Source organism: Amaranthus tricolor, chromosome 4 (assembly GCF_026212465.1).
Source record: "Amaranthus tricolor cultivar Red isolate AtriRed21 chromosome 4, ASM2621246v1, whole genome shotgun sequence".
Taxonomy (NCBI): domain Eukaryota; kingdom Viridiplantae; phylum Streptophyta; class Magnoliopsida; order Caryophyllales; family Amaranthaceae; genus Amaranthus; species Amaranthus tricolor.
Genome location: NC_080050.1, coordinates 7,194,355 through 7,220,271, shown reverse-complemented (window position 1 = coordinate 7,220,271; position 25,917 = coordinate 7,194,355). Strand labels below are relative to the sequence as shown.

The window sequence follows — 25,917 nt, the reverse complement described above, 5'->3', positions numbered from 1 at the left end:
ATCAATTATCATTGAAGAATGAATGATGAAGAATGAACCAGGATCAATGGTCATTGAAGAATGAACGATGAAGAATGAACAAGGATCAATGATCAATGAGGAATGAACGACAAAGAATGAACAAGGACCAATGATCAATGAAGAATGAATGATGAAGAATGAACAAGAATCAATGATCATTGAAGAATGAACAATGAAGAATGAACAAGGATCAATGATCAATGAAGAATGGACGATGAAGAATGAACAAGGATCAATGATCAATGAAGAATGCACGATGAAGAATGAACAAGGATCAATGATCAATGAAGATTGAACGAAGAAGAATGAACAAGGATCAATGTTCATTGAAGAATGAACGATTAAGATTGAACAAGGATCAATGATCAATGAAGATTGAACGAAGAAGAATGAACAAGGATCAATGTTCATTGAAGAATGAACGATTAAGATTGAACAAGGATCAATGATCATTAAAGAATGAACGATGAAGAATGAACAAGGATTAATGATCCATGAAGAATGAACGATGAGGAATGACAAAGGATCAATGATCAATTAAGAATGAACGATGAAGAATGAACAAGGATCAATGATCAACGATGAATGAACGATGAAGAATGAACAAGGATCAATGATCAATGAAGAATGAACGCTGAAGAATGAACAAGGATCAATGATCATTGAAGAATGAACGATGAAGAATGAACAAGGATCAATGATGAATGAAGAATGAACGATGAAGAATGAACAAGGATCAATGTTCATTTAAGAATGAACAAGGATCAATGGTCAATGAAGAATGATCGATGAAGAATGAACAAGGGTCAATGATCAATGAAGAATGAAAGATGAAGAATGAACAAGGAACAATGTTCATTGAAGAATGAACGATTAAGAATAAACAAGGATCAATGAACATTGAAGAATGAACGATGAAGATTGAACGAGGAACAATGATCATTGAAGAATGAACGATGAAGAATAAACAAGAATCAATGATCATTGAAGAATGAACCATGAAGAATGAACCAGGATTAATGAGCTATGAAGTATGAGCGATGAAAACTGAACAAGGATCAATGATCAATGAAGAATGCACGATGAAGAATGAACAAGGATCAATGATCAATGATGATTGAACGATGAAGAATGAACAAGGATCAATGTTTATTGAAGAATGAACAAGGTTCAATGGTCAATGAAGAATGAACGATGAAGAATGAACAAGGATCAATGATCATTGAAGAATGAACGATGACGAATGAACCAGGATCAATGATCAACGAAGAATGAAAGATGAAGAATGAACGAGGATCAATTATCATTGAAGAATGCACGATGAAGAAGGAACAAGGATCAATGATCAATGATGAATGAACGATGAATAATGAACAAGGATCAATGTTTATTGAAGAATGAACAAGGTTCAATGGTCAATGAAGAATGAAGAATGAATGATGAATAATGAACAAGGATCAATGATCAACGAAGAATGAACGATGAAGAATGAAGAAGGATCAATGATCACTGAAGAATAAACGATGAAGAATGAACAAGAATCAATGATCAATGAAGAATGCACGATGAAGAATGAACAAGGATCAATGATCAATGATGAATGAACGACGAAGAATGAAAAAGGATCAATGTTTATTGAAGAATGAACAAGGATCAATGGTCAATGAAGAATGAACGATGAAGAATGAACAAGGATCAATGATCAATAAAGATTGAACGATGAAGAATGAACAACGATCAATATTCATTGAAGAATGATTGATTAAGAATGAACAAGGATCAATGATCATTGAAGAATGAACGATGAAGAATGAACAAAGATCAATGATCAATAAAGAATGAACGATGGGGAATGAACAAGGATCAATGATCAATTAAGAATGAACGATGAAGAATGAACAAGGATCAATGATCAATGAAGAATAAACGATGAAGAATGAACCAGGATCAATGATCAATAATGAATGAACGATGAAGAATGAACAAGGATCAATGTTCATTGAAGAATGAACAAGAATCAATGGTCATTGAAGAATGAACGATGAAGAATGAACAAGGATCAATGATCAATGATGAATGAATGATGAAGAATGAATAAGAATCAATGTTCATTGAAGAATAAACAAGGATCAATGGTCAATGAATAATGAACGATGAAGAATGAACAAGGATCAATGATCAATGAAGAATGAACGATGAAGAATGAACAAGGATCAATGTTCATTGAAGAATAAACGATTAAGAATGAACAAGGATCAATGATCATTGAAGAATGAACGATGAAGAATGAACAAGGATCAATGATCAATGAAGAATGAACGATGAAGATTAAACGAGGAACAATGATCATTGAAGAATGAACAAGGATAAATGATCAATGGAGAATGAACGATGAAGAATGAACAAGGATCAAGGATCAATGAAGAATGAACAAGGATCAATGTTCATTGAAGAGTAAACGATTAAGAAAAAACAAGGATCAATTATCATTGAAGAATGAATGATGAAGAATGAAGAAGGATCAATGATCATTGAAGAATGAACGATGAAGAATGAACAAGGATCAATGATCAATGAGGAATGAACGACAAAGAATGAACAAGGACCAATGATCAATGAAGAATGAACGATGAAGAATGAACAAGAATCAATGATCATTGAAGAATGAACAAGGATCAATGATCAATGAAGAATGGACGATGAAGAATGAACAAGGATCAATGATCAATGAAGAATGAACGATGAAGATTAAACGAGGAACAATGATCATTGAAGAATGAACGATGAAGAATGAACAAGGATAAATGATCAATGGAGAATGAACGATGAAGAATGAACAAGGATCAAGGATCAATGAAGAATGAACAAGGATCAATGTTCATTGAAGAATAAACGATTAAGAAAAAACAAGGATCAATTATCATTGAAGAATGAATGATAAAGAATGAACAAGGATCAATGATCATTGAAGAATGAACGATGAAGAATGAACAAGGATCAATGATCAATGAGGAATGAACGACAAAGAATGAACAAGGACCAATGATCAATGAAGAATGAACGATGAAGAATGAACAAGAATCAATGATCATTGAAGAATGAACAAGGATCAATGATCAATGAAGAATGGACGATAAAGAATGAACAAGGATCAATGATCAATGAAGAATGCACGATGAAGAATGAACAAGGATCAATGATCAATGAAGATTGAACGAAGAAGAATGAACAAGGATCAATGTTCATTGAAGAATGAACGATTAAGATTGAACAAGGATCAATGATCATTAAAGAATGAAAGATGAAGAATGAACAAGGATTAATGATCCATGAAGAATGAACGACGAGGAATGACAAAGGATCAATGATCAATTAAGAATGAACGATGAAGAATGAACAAGGATCAATGATCAACGATGAATGAACGATGAAGAATGACCAAGTACCAATGATCATTGAAGAATGAACGATGAAGAATGAACATGGATCAATGATCAAAGAAGAATGAATGAATGAAGAATGAATGAATGAAGAATGAACGATGAAGAATGAACAAGGATCAATGGTCAATGAAGAATGATCGATGAAGAATGAACAAGGGTCAATGATCAATGAAGAATGAAAGATGAAGAATGAACAAGGATCAATGTTCATTGAAGAATGAACGATTAAGAATAAACAAGGATCAATGAACATTGAAGAATGAACGATGTAGATTGAACGAGGAACAATGATCATTCAAGAATGAACGATGAAGAATTAACAAGGATCAATGATCATTGAAGAATGAACCATGAAGAATGAACCAGGATTAATGAGCTATGAAGTATGAGCGATGAAAACTGAACAAGGATCAATGATCAATGAAGAATGCACGATGAAGAATGAACAAGGATCAATGATCAATGATGATTGAACGATGAAGAATGAACAAGGATCAAGGATCAATGATGAATGAACGACGAAGAATGAACAAGGATCAATGTTTATTGAAGAATGAACAAGGATCAATGGTCAATAAGAATGAACGATGAAGAATGAACAAGGATCAATGATCAATAAAGATTGAACGATGAAGAATGAACAAGGATCAATGTTCATTGAAGAATGATTGATTAAGAATGAACAAGGATCAATGATCATTGAAGAATGAACGATGAAGAATGAACAAAGATCAATGATCAATAAAGAATGAACGATGGGGAATGAACAAGGATCAATGATGAATTAAGAATGAACCAGGATCAATGATCAACGAAGAATGAAAGATGAAGAATGAACGAGGATCAATTATCAATGAAGAGTGCACAATGAAGAAGGAACAAGGATCAATGATCAATGATGAATGAACGATGAATAATGAACAAGGATCAATGTTTATTGAAGAATGAACAAGGTTCAATGGTCAATGAAGAATGAAGAATGAATGATGAATAATGAACAAGGATCAATGATCAACGAAGAATGAACGATGAAGAATGAAGAAGGATCAATGATCACTGAAGAATGAACGATGAAGAATGAACAAGAATCAACGATCAATGAAGAATGCACGATGAAGAATGAACAAGGATCAATGATCAATGATGAATGAACGACGAAGAATCAACAAGGATCAATGTTTATTGAAGAATGAACAAGGATCAATGGTCAATGAAGAATGAACGATGAAGAATGAACAAGGATCAATGATCAATAAAGATTGAACGATGAAGAATGAACAAGGATCAATGTTCATTGAAGAATGATTGATTAAGAATGAAAAAGGATCAATGATCATTGAAGAATGAACGATGAAGAATGAACAAGGATCAATGATCAATGAAGAATGAACGATGAAGATTAAACGAGGAACAATGATCATTGTAGAATGAACGCTGAAGAATGAACAAGGATCAATGATCATCGAAGAATGAACGATGAAGAATGAAAAAGGATCAATGATGAATGAAGAATGAACGATGAAGAATGAACAATGATCAATGTTCATTTAAGAATGAACAAGGATCAATGGTCAATGAAGAATGAACGATGAAGAATGAACAAGGGTCAATGATCAATGAAGAATGAAAGATGAAGAATGAACAAGGATCAATGTTCATTGAAGAATGAACGATTAAGAATAAACAAGGATCAATGAACATTGAAGAATGGACGATGAAGATTGAACGAGGAACAATGATTGAAGAATGAACCATGAAGAATGAACCAGGATTAATGATCCATGAAGTATGAGCGATGAAAAATGAACAAGGATCAATGATCAATGAAGAATGCACGATGAAGAATGAACAAGGATCAATGATCAATGATGATTGAACGATGAAGAATGAACAAGGATCAATGTTTATTGAAGAATGAACAAGGTTGAATGGTCAATGAAGAATGAACGATGAAGAATGAACAACGATCAATGATCATTGAAGAATGAACGATGAAGAATGAACCAGGATCAATGATCAACGAAGAATGAAAGATGAAGAATGAACGAGGATCAATTATCAATGAAGAATGCACGATGAAGAATGAACAAGGATCAATGATCAATGATGAATGATGAATGAACGATGAATAATGAACAAGGATCAAAGTTCATTTAAGAATGAACAAGGATCAATGGTCAATGAAGAATGAACGATGAAGAATGAACAAGGGTCAATGATCAATGAAAAATGAAAGATGAAGAATGAACAAGGATCAATGTTCATTGAAGAATGAACGATTAAGAATAAACAAGGATCAATGAACATTGATGAATGAACGATGAAGATTGAACGAGGAACAATGATCATTGAAGAATGAACGATGAAGAATGAACAAGGATCAATGATCAATGAAGATTGAACGATGAAGAATGAACAAGGATCAATGATCAAATAAGAATGAACGATGAAGAATGAACAAGGATCAATGATTAATGTTGAATGAACGAAGAAGAATGAACAAGTACCAATGATCATTGAAGAATGAATGATGAAGAATGAAAAAGGATCAATGATCAATGAAGAATGAACGATGAAGAAAGAACAAGGACCAATGATCAATAAAGAATGAACGATGAAGAATGAACAAGGATCAATGATCAACGAAGAATGAAAGATGAAGAATGAACCAGGATTAATGATCTATGAAGTATGAGCGATGAAGAATGAACAAGGATCAATGATCAATGATGAATGAACGATGAATAACGAACAAGGATCAATGTTTATTGAAGAATGAACAAGGTTCAATGGTCAATGAAGAATGAAGAATGAATGATGAATAATGAACAAGGATCAATGATCAACGAAGAATGAACGATGAAGAATGAAGAAGGATCAATGATCACTGAAGAATGAACGATGAAGAATGAACAAGAATCAATGATCAATGAAGAATGCACGATGAAGCATGAACAAGGATCAATGATCAATGATGAATGAACGACGAAGAATGAACAAGGATCAATGTTTGTTGAAGAATGAACAAGGATCAATGGTCAATGAAGAATGAACGATGAAGAATGAACAAGGATCAATGATCAATAAAGATTGAACGATGAAGAATGTACAAGGATCAATGTTCATTGAAGAATGATTGATTAAGAATGAACAAGGATCAATGATCATTGAAGAATGAACGATGAAGAATGAACAAAGATCAATGATCAATAAAGAATGAACGATGGGGAATGAACAAGGATCAATGATCAATTAAGAATGAACGATGAAGAATGAACAAGGATCAATCATCAATGAAGAATAAACGATGAAGAATGTACAAGGATCAATGATCAATAATGAATGAACGATGAAGAATGAACAAGGATCAATGTTCATTGAAGAATGAACAAGAATCAATGGTCAATGAAGAATGAACGATGAAGAATGAACAAGGATCAATGATCAATGATGAATGAATGATGAAGAATGAACAAGGATCAATGTTCATTGAAGAATAAACGATTAAGAAAGAACAAGGATCAATTATCATTGAAGAATGAATGATGAAGAGTGAACAAGGATCAATGATCATTGAAGAATGAACGATGAAGAATGAACAAGGATCATTGATCAATGAGGAATGAACGACAAAGAATGAACAAGGACCAATGATCAATGAAGAATGAACGATGAAGAATGAACAAGAATCAATGATCATTGAAGAATGAACAATGAAGAATGAACAAGGATCAATGATCAATGAAGAATGGACGATGAAGAATGAACAAGGATCAATGATCAATGAAGAATGCACGATGAAGAATGAACAAGGATCAATGATCAATGAAGATTGAACGAAGAAGAATGAACAAGGATCAATGTTCATTGAAGAATCAACGATTAAGATTGAACAAGGATCAATGATCATTAAAGAATGAACGATGAAGAATGAACAAGGATTAATAATCCATGAAGAATGAACAAGGATCAATGATCAACGATGAATGAACGATGAAGAATGACCAAGTACCAACGAACATTGAAGAATGAACGATGAAGAATGAAGATGGATCAATGATCAAAGAAGAATGAACGATGAAGAATGAACAAGGATCAATGATCAATGAAGAATGAATGCTGAAGAATGAACAAGGATCAATGATCATTGAAGAATGAACGATGAAGAATGAACAAGGATCAATGATGAATGAAGAATGAACGATGAAGAATGAACAAGGATCAAAGTTCATTTAAGAATGAACAAGGATCAATGGTCAATGAAGAATGAACGATGAAGAATGAACAAGGGTCAATGATCAATGAAGAATGAAAGATGAAGAATGAACAAGGATCAATGTTCATTGAAGAATGAACGATTAAGAATAAACAAGGATCAATGAACATTGAAGAATGAACGATGAAGATTGAACGAGGAACAATGATCATTGAAGAATGAACGATGAAGATTGAACAAGGATCAATGATCAATGAAGATTGAACGACGAAGAATGAACAAGGATCAATGATCAAATAAGAATGAACGATGAAGAATGAACAAGGATCAATGATCATTGAAGAATGAACCATGAACAATGAACCAGGATTAATGATCTATGAAGTATGAGCGATGAAGAATGAACAAGGATCAATTATCAATGAAGAATGCACGATGAAGAATGAACAAGGATCAATGATCAATGATGATTGAACGATGAAGAATGAACAAGGATCAATCTTTATTGAAGAATGAACAAGGTTCAATGGTCAATGAAGAATGAACGATGAAGAATGAACAAGGATCAATGATCAATAAAGATTGAACGATGAAGAATGAACAAGGATCAATGTTCATTGAAGAATGATTGATTAAGAATGAACAAGGATCAATGATCATTGAAGAATGAACGATGAAGAATGAACAAAGATCAATGATCAATAAAGAATGAACGATGGGGAATGAACAAGGATCAATGATCAATTAAGAATGAACGATGAAGAATGAACAAGGATCAATGATTATTGAAGAATAAACGATGAAGAATGAACCAGGATTAATTATCAATGAAGAATGCACGATGAAGAATGAACAAGGATCAATGATCAATAATGAATGAACGATGAATAATGAACAAGGATCAATGTTTATTGAAGAATGAACAAGGTTCAATGGTCAATGAAGATAAGAATGAATGATGAATAATAAACAAGGATCAATGATCAACGAAGAATGAACGATGAAGAATGAAGAAGTATCAATGATCACTGAAGAATGAACGATGAAGAAAGAACAAGAATCAATGATCAATGAAGAATGCACGATGAAGAATGAACAAGGATCAATGATCAATGATGAATGAACGACGAAGAATGAACAAGGATCAATGTTTATTGAAGAATGAACAAGGATCAATGGTCAATGAAGAATGAATGATGAAGAATGAACAAGGATCAATGATCAATAAAGATTGAACGATGAAGAATGAACAAGGATCAATGTTCATTGAAGAATGATTGATGAAGAATGAACAAGGATCAATGATCATTGAAGAATGAACGATGAAGAATGAACAAAGATCAATGATCAATAAAGAATGAACGATGGGGAATGAACAAGGATCAATGATCAATTAAGAATGAACGTTGAAGAATGAACAAGGATCAATGATTATTGAAGAATAAACGATGAAGAATGAATAAGGATCAATGATCAATAATGAATGAACGATGAAGAATGAACAAGGATCAATATTCATTGAAGAATGAACAAGAATAAATGGTCAATGAAGAATGATCGATGAAGAATGAACAAGGATCAATGATCAATGATGAATGAATGATGAAGAATGAATAAGAATCAATGTTCATTGAAGAATAAACAAGGATCAATGGTCAATGAATAATGAACGATGAAGAATGAATAAGGATCAATGATCAATGAAGAATGAACGATGAAGAATGAACAAGGATCAATGTTCATTGAAGAATAAACGATTAAGAATGAACAAGGATCAATGATCATTGAAGAATGAACGATGAAGAATGAACAAGGCTCAATGATCAATGAAGAATGAACGATGAAGATTAAACGAGGAACAATGTTTATTGAAGAATGAACGATGAAGAATGAACAAGGATAAATGATCAATGGAGAATGAACGATGAAGAATGAACAAGGATAAAGGATCAATGAAGAATGAACAAGGATCAATGTTCATTGAAGAATAAACGATTAAGAAAAAACAAGGATCAATTATCATTGAAGAATGAATGATGAAGAATGAACAAGGATCAATGATCATTGAAGAATGAACGATGAAGAATAAACAAGGATCAATGATCAATGAGGAATGAACGACAAAGAATGAACAAGGACCAATGATCAATGAAGAATGAACAAGAATCAATGATCATTGAAGAATGAACAATGAAGAATGAACAAGGATCAATGATCAATGAAGAATGGACGATGATGAATGAACAAGGATCAATGATCAATGAAGAATGCACGATGAAGAATGAACAAGGATCAATGATCAATGAAGATTGAACGAAGAAGAATGAACAAGGATCAATGTTCATTGAAGAATGAACGATTAAGAATGAACAAGGATCAATGATCATTAAAGAATGAACGATGAAGAATGAACAAGGATTAATGATCCATGAAGAATGAACGATGAGGAATGACAAAGGATCAATGATCAATTAAGAATGAACGATGAAGAATGAACAAGGATTAATGATGAACGATGAATGAACGATGATGAATGACCAAGTACCAATGATCATTGAAGAATGCACGATGAAGAATGAACATGGATCAATGATCAAAGAAGAATGAACGATGAAGAATGAACAAGGATCAATGATCAATGAAGAATGAACGCTGAAGAATGAACAAGGATCAATGATCATTGAAGAATGAACGATGAAGAATGAACAAGGATCAATGATGAATGAAGAATGAACGATGAAGAATGAACAAGGATCAATGTTCATTTATGAATGAACAAGGATCAATGGTCAATGAAGAATGATCGATGAAGAATGAACAAGGGTCAATGATCAATGAAGAATGAAAGATGAAGAATGAACAAGGATCAATGTTCATTGAAGAATGAACGATTAAGAATAAAAAAGGATCAATGAACATTGAAGAATGAACGATGAAGATTGAACGAGGAACAATGATCATTTAAGAATGAACGATGAAGAATGAACAAGGATCAATGATCAATGATGATTGAACAATGAAGAATGAACCAGGATTAATGAGCTATGAAGTATGAGCGATGAAAAATGAACAAGGATCAATGATCAATGAAGAATGCACGATGAAGAATGAACAAGGATCAATGATCAATGATGATTGAACGATGAAGAATGAACAAGGATCAATGTTTATTGAAGAATGAACAAGGTTCAATGGTCAATGAAGAATGAACGATGAAGAATGAACAAGGAACAATGATCATTGAAGAATGAACGATGAAGAATGAACCAGGATCAATGATCAACGAAGAATGAAAGATGAAGAATGAACGAGGATCAATTATCAATGAAGAATGCACGATGAAGAAGGAACAAGGATCAATGATCAATGATGAATGAACGATGAATAATGAACAAGGATCAATGTTTATTGAAGAATGAACAAGGTTCAATGGTCAATGAAGAATGAAGAATGAATGATGAATAATAAACAAGGATCAATGATCAACGAAGAATGAACGATGAAGAATGAAGAAGGATCAATGATCACTGAAGAATGAACGATGAAGAATGAACAAGAATCAATGATCAATGAAGAATGCACGATGAAGAATGAAGAAGGATCAATGATCAATGATGAATGAACGACGAAGAATGAACAAGGATCAATGGTCAATGAAGAATGAACGATGAAGAATGCACAAGGATCAATGATCAATAAAGATTGAACGATGAAGAATGAACAAGGATCAATGTTCATTGAAGAATGATTGATTAAGAATGAACAAGGATCAATGATCATTGAAGAATGAACGATGAAGAATGAACAAAGATCAATGATCAATAAAGAATGAACGATGGGGAATGAACAAGGATCATTGATCAATTAAGAATGAACGATGAAGAATGAACAAGGATCAATGATCAATGAAGAATAAACGATGAAGAATGAACCAGGATCAATGATCAATAATGAATGAACGATGAAGAATGAACAAGGATCAATGTTCATTGAAGAATGAACAAGAATCAATGGTCAATGAAGAATGAATAAGGATCAATGATCAATGATGAATGAATGATGAAGAATGAACAAGGATCAATGTCTATTGAAGAATGAACAAGGATCAATGGTCAATGAATAATGAACGATGAAGAATGAATAAGGATCAATGATCAATGAAGAATGAACGATGAAGAATGAACAAGGATCAATGTTCATTGAAGAATAAACGATTAAGAATGAACAAGGATCAATGATCATTGAAGAATGAACGATGAAGAATGAACAAGGCTCAATGATCAATGAAGAATGAACGATGAAGATTAAACGAGGAACAATGTTTATTGAAGAATGAACGATGAAGAATGAACATGGATAAATGATCAATGGAGAATGAACGATGAAGAATGAACAAGGATCAAGGATCAATGAAGAATGAACAAGGATCAATGTTCATTGAAGAATAAACGATTAAGAAAAAACAAGGATCAATTATCATTGAAGAATGAATGATGAAGAATGAACAAGGATCAATGATCATTCAAGAATGAACGATGAAGAATAAACAAGGATCAATGATCAATGAGGAATGAACGACAAAGAATGAACAAGGACCAATGATCAATGAAGAATGAACAAGAATCAATGATCATTGAAGAATGAACAATGAAGAATGAACAAGGATCAATGATCAATGAAGAATGGACGATGATGAATGAACAAGGATCAATGATCAATGAAGAATGCACGATGAAGAATGAACAAGGATCAATGATCAATGAAGATTGAACGAAGAAGAATGAACAAGGATCAATGTTCATTGAAGAATGAACGATTAAGAATGAACAAGGATCAATGATCATTAAAGAATTAACGATGAAGAATGAACAAGGATTAATGATCCATGAAGAATGAACGATGAGGAATGACAAAGGATCAATGATCAATTAAGAATGAACGATGAAGAATGAACAGGGATCAATGATGAACGATGAATGAACGATGAAGAATGACCAAGTACCAATGATCATTGAAGAATGAACGATGAAGAATGAACATGGATCAATGATCAAAGAAGAATGAACGATGAAGAATGAACAAGGATCAATGATCAATGAAGAATGAACGCTGAAGAATGAACAAGGATCAATGATCATTGAAGAATGAACGATGAAGAATGAACAAGGATCAATGATGAATGAAGAATGAACGATGAAGAATGAACAAGGATCAATGTTCATTTAAGAATGAACAAGGATCAATGGTCAATGAAGAATGATCGATGAAGAATGAACAAGGGTCAATGATCAATGAAGAATGAAAGATGAAGAATGAACAAGGATCAATGTTCATTGAAGAATGAACGATTAAGAATAAACAAGGATCAATGAACATTGAAGAATGAACGATGAAGATTGAACGAGGAACAATGATCATTGAAGAATGAACGATGAAGAATGAACAAGGATCAATGATCATTGAAGAATGAACCATGAAGAATGAACCAGGATGAATGAGCTATGAAGTATGAGCGATGAAAAATGAACAAGGATCAATGATCAATGAAGAATGCACGATGAAGAATGAACAAGGATCAATGATCAATGATGATTGAACGATGAAGAATGAACAAGGATCAATGTTTATTGAAGAATGAACAAGGTTCAATGGTCAATGAAGAATGAACGATGAAGAATGAACAAGGAACAATGATCATTGAAGAATGAACGATGAAGAATGAACCAGGATCAATGATCAACGAAGAATGAAAGATGAAGAATGAACGAGGATCAATTATCAATGAAGAATGCACGATGAAGAAGGAACAAGGATCAATGATCAATGATGAATGAACGATGAATAATGAACAAGGATCAATGTTTATTGAAGAATGAACAAGGTTCAATGGTCAATGAAGAATGAAGAATGAATGATGAATAATGAACAAGGATCAATGATCAACGAAGAATGAACGATGAAGAATGAAGAAGGATCAATGATCACTGAAGAATGAACGATGAAGAATGAACAAGAATCAATGATCAATGAAGAATGCACGATGAAGAATGAAGAAGGATCAATGATCAATGATGAATGAACGACGAAGAATGAACAAGGATCAATGTTTATTGAAGAATGAACAAGGATCAATGGTCAATGAAGAATGAACGATGAAGAATGAACAAGGATCAATGATCAATAAAGATTGAACGATGAAGAATGAACAAGGATCAATGTACATTGAAGAATGATTGATTAAGAATGAACAAGGATCAATGATCATTGAAGAATGAACGATGAAGAATGAACAAAGATCAATGATCAATAAAGAATGAACGATGGGGAATGAACAAGGATCATTGATCAATTAAGAATGAACGATGAAGAATGAACAAGGATCAATGATCAATGAAGAATAAACGATGAAGAATGAACCAGGATCAATGATCAATAATGAATGAACGATGAAGAATGAACAAGGATCAATGTTCATTGAAGAATGAACAAGAATCAATGGTCAATGAAGAATGAACGATGAAGAATGAATAAGGATCAATGATCAATGATGAATGAATGATGAAGAATGAACAAGGATCAATGTCTATTGAAGAATGAACAAGGATCAATGGTCAATGAAGAATGAACGATGAAGAATGAACAAGGATCAATGATCAATAAAGATTGAACGATGAAGAATGAACAAGGATCAATGTTCATTGAAGAATGATTGATTAAGAATGAACAAGGATCAATGATCATTGAAGAATGAACGATGAAGAATGAACAAAGATCAATGATCAATAAAGAATGAACGATGGGGAATGAACAAGGATCAATGATCAATTAAGAATGAACGATGAAGAATGAACAAGGATCAATGATCAATGAAGAATAAACGATGAAGAATGAACCAGGATCAATGATCAATAATGAATGAACGATGAAGAATGAACAAGGATCAATGTTCATTGAAGAATGAACAAGAATCAATGGTCAATGAAGAATGAACGATGAAGAATGAATAAGGATCAATGATCAATGATGAATGAATGATGAAGAATGAATAAGAATCAATGTTCATTGAAGAATAAACAAGGATCAATGGTCAATGAATAATGAACGATGAAGAATGAACAAGGATCAATGATCAATGAAGAATGAACGATGAAGAATGAACAAGGATCAATGTTCATTGAAGAATAAACGATTAAGAATGAACAAGGATCAATGATCATTGAAGAATGAACGATGAAGAATGAACAAGGATCAATGATCAATGAAGAATAAACGATGAAGATTAAACGAGGAACAATGATCGTTGAAGAATGAACGATGAAGAATGAACAAGGATAAATGATCAATGGAGAATGAACGATGAAGAATGAACAAGGATCAAGGTTAATTGAAGAATGAACAAGGATCAATGTTCATTGAAGAATAAACGATTACGAAAAAACAAGGATCAATTATCATTGAAGAATGAATGATGAAGAATGAACCAGGATCAATGATCATTGAAGAATGAACGATGAAGAATGAACAAGGATCAACGATCAATGAGGAATGAACGACAAAGAATGAACAAGGACCAATGATCAATGAAGAATGAATGATGAAGAATGAACAAGAATCAATGATCATTGAAGAATGAACAATGAAGAATGAACAAGGATCAATGATCAATGAAGAATGGACGATGAAGAATGAACAAGGATCAATGATCAATGAAGAATGCACGATGAAGAATGAACGAGGATCAATGATCAATGAAGATTGAACGAAGAAGAATGAACAAGGATCAATGTTCATTGAAGAATGAACGATTAAGATTGAACAAAGATCAATGATCATTAAAGAATGAACGATGAAGAATGAACAAGGATTAATGATCCATGAAGAATGAACGATGAGGAATGACAAAGGATCAATGATCAATTAAGAATGAACGATGAAGAATAAACAAGGATCAATGATCAACGATGAATGAACGATGAAGAATGACCAAGTACCAATGATCATTGAAGAATGAACGATGAAGAATGAACAAGGATCAATGATCAAAGAAGAATGAACGATGAAGAATGAACAAGGATCAATGATCAATGAAGAATGAACACTGAAGAATGAACAAGGATAAATGATCATTGAAGAATGAACGATGAAGAATGAACAAGGATCAATGATGAATGAAGAATGAACGATGAAGAATGAACAAGGATCAATGTTCAATTAAGAATGAACAAGGATCAATGGTCAATGAAGAATGATCGGTGAAGAATTAACAAGGGTCAATGATCAATGAAGAATGAAAGATGAAGAATGAACAAGGATCAATGTTCATTGAAGAATGAACGATTAAGAATAAACAAGGATCAATGAACATAGAAGAATGAACAATGAAGATTGAACGAGGAACAATGATCATTGAAGAATGAACGATGAAGAATGAACAAGGATCAATGATCAATGAAGAATGAACAAGGATCAATGATCATTGAAGAATGAACCATGAAGAATGAACCAGGATTAATGAGCTATGAAGCATGAGCGATGAAAAATGAACAAGGATCAATGATCAATGAAGAATGCACGATGAAGAATGAACAAGGATCAATGATCAATGATGATTGAACGATGAAGAATGAACAAGGATCAATGTTTATTGAAGATTGAACAAGGTTCAATGGTCAATGAAGAATGAACGATGAAGAATGATGAAGGATCAATGATCATTGAAGAATGAACGATGAAGAATGAACCAGGATCAATGATCAACGAAGAATGAAAGATGAAGAATGAACGAGGATCAATTATCAATGAAGAATGCACGATGAAGAAGGAATAAGGATCAATGATCAATGATGAATGAACGATGAATAATGAACAAGGATCAATGTTTATTGAAGAATGAACAAGGTTCAATGGTCAATGAAGAATGAAGAATGAATGATGAATAATGAACAAGGATCAATGATCAACGAAGAATGAACGATGAAGAATGAAGAAGGATCAATGATCACTGAAGAATGAACGATGAAGAATGAACAAGAATCAATGATCAATGAAGAATGCACGATGAAGAATGAACAAGGATCAATGATCAATGATGAATGAACGACGAAGAATGTACAAGGATCAATGTTTATTGAAGAATGAACAAGGATCAATTGTCAATGAAGAAGGAACGATGAAGAATGAACAAGGATCAATGATCAATAAAGATTGAACGATGAAGAATGAAAAGGGATCAATGTTCATTGAAGAATGATTGATTAAGAATGAAAAAGGATCAATGATCATTGAAGAATGAACGATGAAGAATGAACAAAGATCAATGATCAATAAAGATTGAACGATGGGGAATGAACAAGGATCAATGATCAATTAAGAATGAACGATGAAGAATGAACAAGGATCAATGATTATTGAAGAATAAATGATGAAGAATGAACCAGGATCAATGATCAACGAAGAATGAAAGATGAAGAATGAACGAGGATTAATTATCAATGAAGAATGCACGATGAAGAATGAACAAGGATCAATGATCAATGATGAATGAACGATGAATAATGAACAAGGATCAATGTTTATTGAAGAATGAACAAGGTTCAATGGTCAATGAAGAATGAAGAATGAATGATGAATAATAAACAAGGATCAATGATCAACGAAGAATGAACGATGAAGAATGAAGAAGTATCAATGATCACTGAAGAATGAACGATGAAGAAAGAACAAGAATCAATGATCAATGAAGAATGCACGATGAAGAATGAACAAGGATCAATGATCAATGATGAATGAACGACGAAGAATGAACAAGGATCAATGTTTATTGAAGAATGAACAAGGATCAATGGTCAATGAAGAATGAATGATGAAGAATGAACAAGGATCAATGATCAATAAAGATTGAACGATGAAGAATGAACAAGGATCAATGTTCATTGAAGAATGGTTGATGAAGAATGAACAAGGATCAATGATCATTGAAGAATGAACGATGAAGAATGAACAAAGATCAATGATCAATAAAGAATGAACGATGGGGAATGAACAAGGATCAATGATCAATTAAGAATGAACGATGAAGATTGAACAAGGATCAATGATTATTGAAGAATAAACGATGAAGAATGAATAAGGATCAATGATCAATAATGAATGAACGATGAAGAATGAACAAGGATCAATGTTCATTGAAGAATGAACAAGAATCAATGGTCAATGAAGAATGATCGATGAAGAATGAACAAGGATCAATGATCAATGATGAATGAATGATGAAGAATGAATAAGAATCAATGTTCATTGAAGAATAAACAAGGATCAATGGTCAATGAATAATGAACGATGAAGAATGAATAAGGATCAATGATCAATGAAGAATGAATGATGAAGAATGAACAAGGATCAATGTTCATTGAAGAATAAACGACTAAGAATGAACAAGGATCAATGATCATTGAAGAATGAACGATGAAGAATGAACAAGGATCAATGATCAATGAAGAATGAACGATGAAGATTAAACGAGGAACAATGTTTATTGAAGAATGAACGATGAAGAATGAACAAGGATAAATGATCAATGGAGAATGAACGATGAAGAATGAACAAGGATCAAGGATCAATGAAGAATGAACATGGATCAATGTTCATTGAAGAATAAACGATTAAGAAATAACAAGGATCAATTATCATTGAAGAATGAATGATGAAGAATGAACAAGGATCAATGATCATTGAAGAATGAACGATGAAGAATAAACAAGGATCAATGATCAATGAGGAATGAACTACAAAGAATGAACAAGGACTAATGATCAATGAAGAATGAACAAGAATCAATGATTATTGAAGAATGAACAATGAAGAATGAACAAGGATCAATGATCAATGAAGAATGGACGATGATGAATGAACAAGGATCAATGATCAATGAAGAATGCACGATGAAGAATGAACAAGGATCAATGATCAATGAAGATTGAACGAAGAAGAATGAACAAGGATCAATGTGATGCGTGTTCAAGGGTGGGATTTGTTGGGTGTAGTGCAAGGATGAATATAAGACAATTATCTTGATCAAGGGAACACTCAAACACTCAGAAATCCAATGAACACACACACTGACTCACTCAAACAACCAAGAAAGAGTATCTTGTTTTTCTGATGAGGGGGAAACAAACACCGTGAAACGTGAACTATGAGCGAACTAGGATAGAAACAATGCAAGGATGATGAAACCTTGATTGCTGGGTGCCTTTGAGAACTCAAACCACTCCGTGATAAGACTTCCCTCCGGCCAAAAGGCTGCTCCGCAACCCTTTGAAGAAGTTTGTAAACAAACTTCAAAATTCAGAAAAATCCTTTTTCTGAAAATAATACCTCAAGTGTATTAAACTCAAATCAATGTACAAGCGTGCTTATTACAATGAGAGCCCATATATTTATAGGCTTTGGGATCTAAACTAGCCGTTACAATTAACTAACAAATACACGTGGCTAAATACTTAAACAAAAACAAACAGAAAGGCTGCAACACTTAGCCAAATTTCTGATATTTATCAATCGGTGACCAGGCCTCCTTTAGCTTGCTCTACTGTCTTCCTAGTGCACTATTAGTAAGAACCTTGGCCCTTGGTGGCTTGGCCCATGTAGAGAGATGCCATTCCCACCCTCCTTCCGGTCTAAGTGATCCCGGTCTGAACTCAGGCGGTTCACCAAGGTCATCTGTTTGCTAGGTAGCTCTGTGGCTCTGTTCTTGTAGTCTGTCTGTCCTGTTGGGGCTTGGTTGCTGTTCCTTGTGATGTTCTTGGCTTCCTTGGCCTTGCTAGTTGTTTTTAGGCCCATAACTGATTGTTGAGGCGTATCCATGGGGGTCTCTTGTGTTCCATGTGCATTTGGCGTAGATGAAAAGTCCAAAGCACTGTCTTGTTCCTTCAGGTCCTTGGTGCTGTTCCCAGTCTTTGATACCATATTTGTATCAACTCCTCCCTCTTGGGAGAGAATTGCCCTCAATTCTTGTGCAGGTTCATGTAGAGTCAAATCTCCGATGTTGAATGTGTGGGAGATATTGTACTCTGCTGGGATCTGAACTTCAAATGCATTCTCCCCATACTTCTTCTTTACTGGATAGGGGCCTATGGCTCTGGGCATCAATTTGTTCCTCCTGAGCTGGGGGAATCTTTCTTTCCTCAGGTACACCCATACAAGATCTCCTTCTTTGATGGCTTGTTTGATTTTCATGTGCTTGTCTGCTTTCTTTTTGTACTTTGCACTTGTGCTTTCCAGGTTATCATGCACTTGCTTGTGGACTGCTTCCATTTGCTTGATCATCTCTTCAGCTCCTATTCCTTTGCTGTCACACATAGGTAAATTAATGAGAGATACAGGAAGTAAAGGGTTGATGCCATAAACACATTCAAATGGTGAGAATTTGGTAGCCTGACTGGGTGCTCTGTTATATGCAAATTCAGCATGACAAAGCTTTAAGTCCCATTCCCTAATGTTGTCCTTTACCAAAATTCTGAGCAGAGTACCTAGAGTCCTATTAGTGACTTCTGTTTGGCCATCCGTTTGTGGGTGGTAAGCGGTGCTAAACAATAGTTTAGTGCCCAACATCTTCCACAAACTCCTCCAAAAATGGCTTAGGAACTTACTGTCTCTATCTGAAACAATAGTTTTGGGTATGCCATGCAATCTCACAATTTCAGCAAAGAACAATTTCGCAATATGTTGTGCATCATCCACTTTAGTGCATGCAATAAAATGAGACATCTTTGAAAATCTATCTACAACAACCATTATAGCATCTTTTCCCCTTCTTGTCTTGGGCAAAGCCATCACAAAATCCATACTAATGTGTTCCCAAGGCTTGTGTGCAATAGGTAAGGGTATATATTCCCCTTTGTGAAAAGTTACCTTGGCCTTAAGGCAAGGCTCACATTTTAAAACATGTTTGCCCACTGTGCCAAGCATCTTGGGCCAATAGAAGTGTTTAGCAAGCATATCTAATGTTTTCTGTATTCCAAAATGGCCTGCTATGCTTCCCTCATGCACCTCTTTTACCAAAACAGATCTGAGGGGAAGCTTTGGTATGCATAACCTATTACCCTTGAACAAAAAGCCTTGGTGAATGCTAAATAATCCTTGAGGTCTGTCTTTGCAAGACTGATAAATTTCAGAGAAATCAGAGCAAGCAGAGTATTGATCTTTGATGAATTCAAAGCCTAAAATCCTAGATCCTACTATCCCAAGCAATTGATACTTTCTACTGAGGGCATCAGCTATAATGTTGGTTTTCCCTGCCTTATACTTAGCTGAAAAATCAAATGTCTGTATGAACTCCACCCACCTAGCATGCCTACTGTTCAGTTTGTGCTGGCTATTAATGTGCTTTAAGGACTCATGGTCTGTGTGCAACACAAATGGTTGAATTCTTAGGTAATGAGACCAGTGTTCAAAAGCCCTAACAATTGCATAGAACTCCTTATCATAAGTGGAATAATTCAACCTGCTATGATTCAGCTTCTCACTAAAAAAGGCTATGGGTCTACCCTCTTGTACCAAAACTGCTCCAATTCCTACCCCACTAGCATCACACTCTAGCTCAAAGGGTTTGGCAAAATCAGGAAGCTTAAGTATGGGAGCTTTACACATCATGTCCTTAAGGGTCTCAAATGCCCTCTGTGCAGCAGGTGTCCACTCAAATTTCCCCTGTTTTGTGCACTCTGTTACTGGGGCTAAAACAGAGCTGAAATTTTTGATGAACCTTCTATAAAATGAAGCCAGCCCATGGAATGATCTCACTTGTGTAAGGGTAGTGGGTGTGGGCCATTCTTGTATAGCCTTGACCTTTGCAGGATCAACTCTAACTCCTTCCTTCCCCACTATATAACCCAAGAAACTGACCTCTGAAAGAAGGAAGCTGCAATTTTCTAATTTTGCATAAAGTCTCTGTTTCCTTAGAACTTCAAATAATTGTTGAAGGTGATTGAGGTGTTCTGTGATCTCCTTGCTGTAAACTAGTATGTCATCTAAGTAAACCACAATGAATTTTCCTAAGAAGGGTCTAAGCACCTCATTCATCAACCTCATGAAGGTGCTAGGAGCTCCAGTCAAGCCAAAGGGCATCACAAGCCATTCATAGAGCCCATACTTGGTCTTGAATGCAGTTTTCCATTCATCTCCCTGTTTCATGCGTATTTGGTGGTATCCACTTCTTAAATCTATCTTGCTGAACCACTCTGAACCTCCCAACTCATCTAACATATCATCAATTCTAGGTATAGGGAACCTATACTTAATAGTTATATTATTCATGCTTCTACTGTCAATGCACATTCTCCACGTGCCATCTTTTTTGGGTACCAACAGGGTGGGCACAGCGCATGGACTCAAACTTTCCCTAACATAGCCCCTTTGCATTAACTCATCCACCTGTCTCTGCAATTCCTTGGTTTCTTTGGGGTTGGATCTATAAGCAGGTTTGTTAGGCAAGCTAGCTCCTGGAATCAAATCTATTTGGTGTTCAACACCCCTCACAGGAGGTAGACCAGGGGGTAACTCATCTGGGAAAACATCCCTATACTGACCCAGGAGACTGTTCAGCTCAGGGGGTATAGGTGTGGTGTCCTGCACTTCCTTAGTGATTAACAGGTATAGTTCTTCATCCTGTTCAATCTCCCTTTCACACTCTTTTCTGGTCATCAAGTGTATGGGTGCTTTAGATGGTTTAGGGGGAACAGCCTTATGTGGAGGTAAAGGAATCAACTCCTTCTTTTTCCCATCATGTTTGAGGGTGTAAGTGTTGGTGTAGCCATTGTGGGTAGTCTTTTTGTCATATTGCCAAGGTCTCCCAAGCAATAAATGGCAAGCATCCATGTCTAAGACATCACACATCACTTCAGCAACATAAGTCCCTAAGGTTAAGCTCACTAAGCACTGCTTGCTTACTGACCCACTTGCTTTGTTGTCAAGCCACTTCATCTTATAAGGGTGAGGGTGAGGCTTGGTACCCAGATTCAGCTCGGTCACTAATTGCCTACTCACACAGTTGGACTCACTCCCACTGTCAATAATAAGATCACACACCTTTCCCTGTATTTTGCACTTGGTTTGGAATATATTTTCCCTCTGGTCTGATCTCTTAGCTAAGGGTGTGGTGTGAAAGCTCCTTCTAATGACCAGACTCAGGTGCTCCTCCTCAGGCAACACTCTCTCCAGCTCTTCATCTTCATCCTCTTCAGTGCTCCCCTCAAACCTCTGTAAGTTTCCCTCATCATCCCTTATATAGGTGCCATCATCATCACTCAAATTTGGGGGGTACATCTCCTCTTCCTGCCCATTCTTAGCCACTAAAATTTTCTTTGGTTTGGTGTCCTGCCTAATTTCATTCCATTCCCTCATGGTGAAGGCTCTAGCATTAGGACAATCCCTCTTATAGTGTCCTCTCCCATTGCATTTAAAACATACCACATCCTTGGGGTTTGTGGGTAGGTCTACTCTTGTGGTGTTGGCTCTTAGCCCACTGTTCTGGATATCTCTCTTAGGAGCAGGGATGGTGCTCGCATTCTTAGGGGTGTAGGTCCTTATGCCTCTGGTTTGGGAGTGGGCTGCCCTATTGATTTGTCTCTCAATCTCAACAGCCTGCAAACTGGCTATGTGCACTGTGAGGTCAGGTGTAGTCATAAGTCTATCCCTGATTTCCTCCCTTAGCCCAGCTATGAACCTTCCCACTCTCATCTCTTCAGTTTCATGGGGGTCACAAAGCACATACAACCTTTCCCACTCATTTCTATACTCATCCACAGATTTTGTTCCCTGTTTCATGGCATTTAGTTGGATGTACTGCTGCTGTTTGTAAGAGGTAGGGACATATTTCCTTTTCATGTGTTTCTTGAGCTTGGTCCAAGAGTTAATCCTACCCCTCTCTTCCCTGACTCTACGTTTCTGCATTCCTTCGAGCCAGATGGCAGCCGATTTAATCAACTTAACCTTAGCTAGTTTGTACTGTTGGTCTGGGGGCGTGTTCTTGAATTCAAAGTAATTGTCCATTCGATCTTCCCATTCAAGATATTTCCCAGGGTCATAGGAATGTCCATCGAATTCAGGGATATCAATTTTAACCGTTCTATCTTCGTAAGGTCGCAAATTAGGGTTTGGTGTTCTGTCCTGTTGACTGTCGATCCTTAATTGATTTAGGGTTTGCATGACTAATCTCATATTCTCCTCCAATATCCCTAATCTTTCCTCCATGGTCATATCCACTCGACCAGAGACAGCTAATTTAACCAGCAATGCACGAAAATGATGATTATGAAATGTATGCGAAAATCGAAAATGCAAGAATCCCAAATTCAGAAATTTATTAAATGTTCTGTGTATGACAATACGAATTAATGAAAAACAAATGAATGACAATGAAAATGAAATAGGAAGATCACTCCCTGAATGTCGTGAATTCAATGATTGATTGAAAAATTCCACGATGCCTCAAAATCGCCCAATGCTGCTGCCTTTGAAATGCCCAGAAATAATGAAACCTCTTTCCTCAGAAACTCAATATGTGCTATCTTTGCCCAATTCGTGGCTGGGCTCTGATACCAAGTTGATGCGTGTTCAAGGGTAGGATTTGTTGGGTGTAGTGCAAGGATGAAGATAAGACAATTATCTTGATCAAGGGAACACTCAAACACTCAGAAATCCAATGAACACACACACTGACTCACACAAACAACCAAGAAAGAGTTTCTTGTTTTTCTGATGAGGGGGAAACAAACACCGTGAAACGTGAACTATGAGCGAACTAGGATAGAAACAATGCAAGGATGATGAAACCTTGATTGCTGGGTGCCTTTGAGAACTCAAACCACTCCGTGATAAGACTTCCCTCCGGCCAAAAGGCTGCTCCGCAACCCTTTGAAGAAGTTTGTAAACAAACTTCAAAATTCAGAAAAATCCTTTTTCTGAAAATAATACCTCAAGTGTATTAAACTCAAATCAATGTACAAGCGTGCTTATTACAATGAGAGCCCATATATTTATCGGCTTTGGGATCTAAACTAGCCGTTACAATTAACTAACAAATACACGTGGCTAAATACTTAAACAAAAACAAACAGAAAGGCTGCAACACTTAGCCAAATTTCTGATATTTATCAATCGGTGACCAGGCCTCCTTTAGCTTGCTCTACTGTTTTCCTGGTGCACTATTAGTAAGAACCTTGGCCCTTGGTGGCTTGGCCCATGTAGAGAGATGCCATTCCCACCCTTCTTCCGGTCTAAGTGATCCCGGTCTGAACTCAGGCGGTTCACCAAGGTCATCTGTTTGCTAGGTAGCTCTGTGGCTCTGTTCTTGTAGTCTGTCTGTCCTGTTGGGGCTTGGTTGCTGTTCCTTGTGATGTTCTTGGCTTCCTTGGCCTTGCTAGTTGTTTTTAGGCCCATAACTGATTGTTGAGGCGTATCCATGGGGGTCTCTTGTGTTCCATGTGCATTTGGCGTAGATGAAAAGTCCAAAGCACTGTCTTGTTCCTTCAGGTCCTTGGTGCTGTTCCCAGTCTTTGATAACATATTTGTATCACAATGTTCATTGAAGAATGAACGATTAAGAATGAACAAGGATCAATGATAATTAAAGAATGAACGATGAAGAATGAACAAGGATTAATGATCCATGAAGAATGAACGATGAGGAATGACAAAGGATCAATGATCAATTAAGAATGAACGATGAAGAATGAACAAGGATCAATGATGAACGATGAATGAACGATGAAGAATGACCAAGTACCAATGATCATTGAAGAATGAACGATGAAGAATGAACATGGATCAATGATCAAAGAAGAATGAACGATGAAGAATGAACAAGGATCAATGATCAATGAAGAATGAACGCTGAAGAATGAACAAGGATCAATGATCATTGAAGAATGAACGATGAAGAATGAACAAGGATCAATGATGAATGAAGAATGAACGATGAAGAATGAACAAGGATCAATGTTCATTTAAGAATGAACAAGGATCAATGGTCAACGAAGAATGATCGATGAAGAATGAACAAGGGTCAATGATCAATGAAGAATGAAAGATGAAGAATGAACAAGGATCAATGTTCATTGAAGAATGAACGATTAAGAATAAACAAGGATCAATGAACATTGAAGAATGAACGATGAAGATTGAACGAGGAACAATGATCATTGAAGAATGAACGATGAAGAATGAACAAGGATCAATGAT

At 35.2% G+C, this 25,917-nt stretch overlaps 1 protein-coding gene across 1 annotated transcript in view; it reads right to left on the bottom strand.

Annotated features, from left to right (window-relative positions):
* LOC130810679 (uncharacterized) overlaps positions 1-25,242 on the bottom strand; it is a 45,852-nt gene extending 20,610 nt beyond the window's left edge. Inside the window, exons 1-4 of the mRNA XM_057676820.1 lie at positions 24,896-25,242; positions 24,392-24,589; positions 19,301-24,049; positions 18,799-18,994 (exon numbers count right to left, since the gene is read on the bottom strand). Of these exons, the coding sequence (XP_057532803.1) occupies positions 18,799-18,994; positions 19,301-24,049; positions 24,392-24,589; positions 24,896-25,242 (5,490 nt within the window). The remainder of the gene's footprint in view (positions 1-18,798; positions 18,995-19,300; positions 24,050-24,391; positions 24,590-24,895) is intronic.
* Between the last annotated feature and the right edge of the window lie 675 nt (positions 25,243-25,917).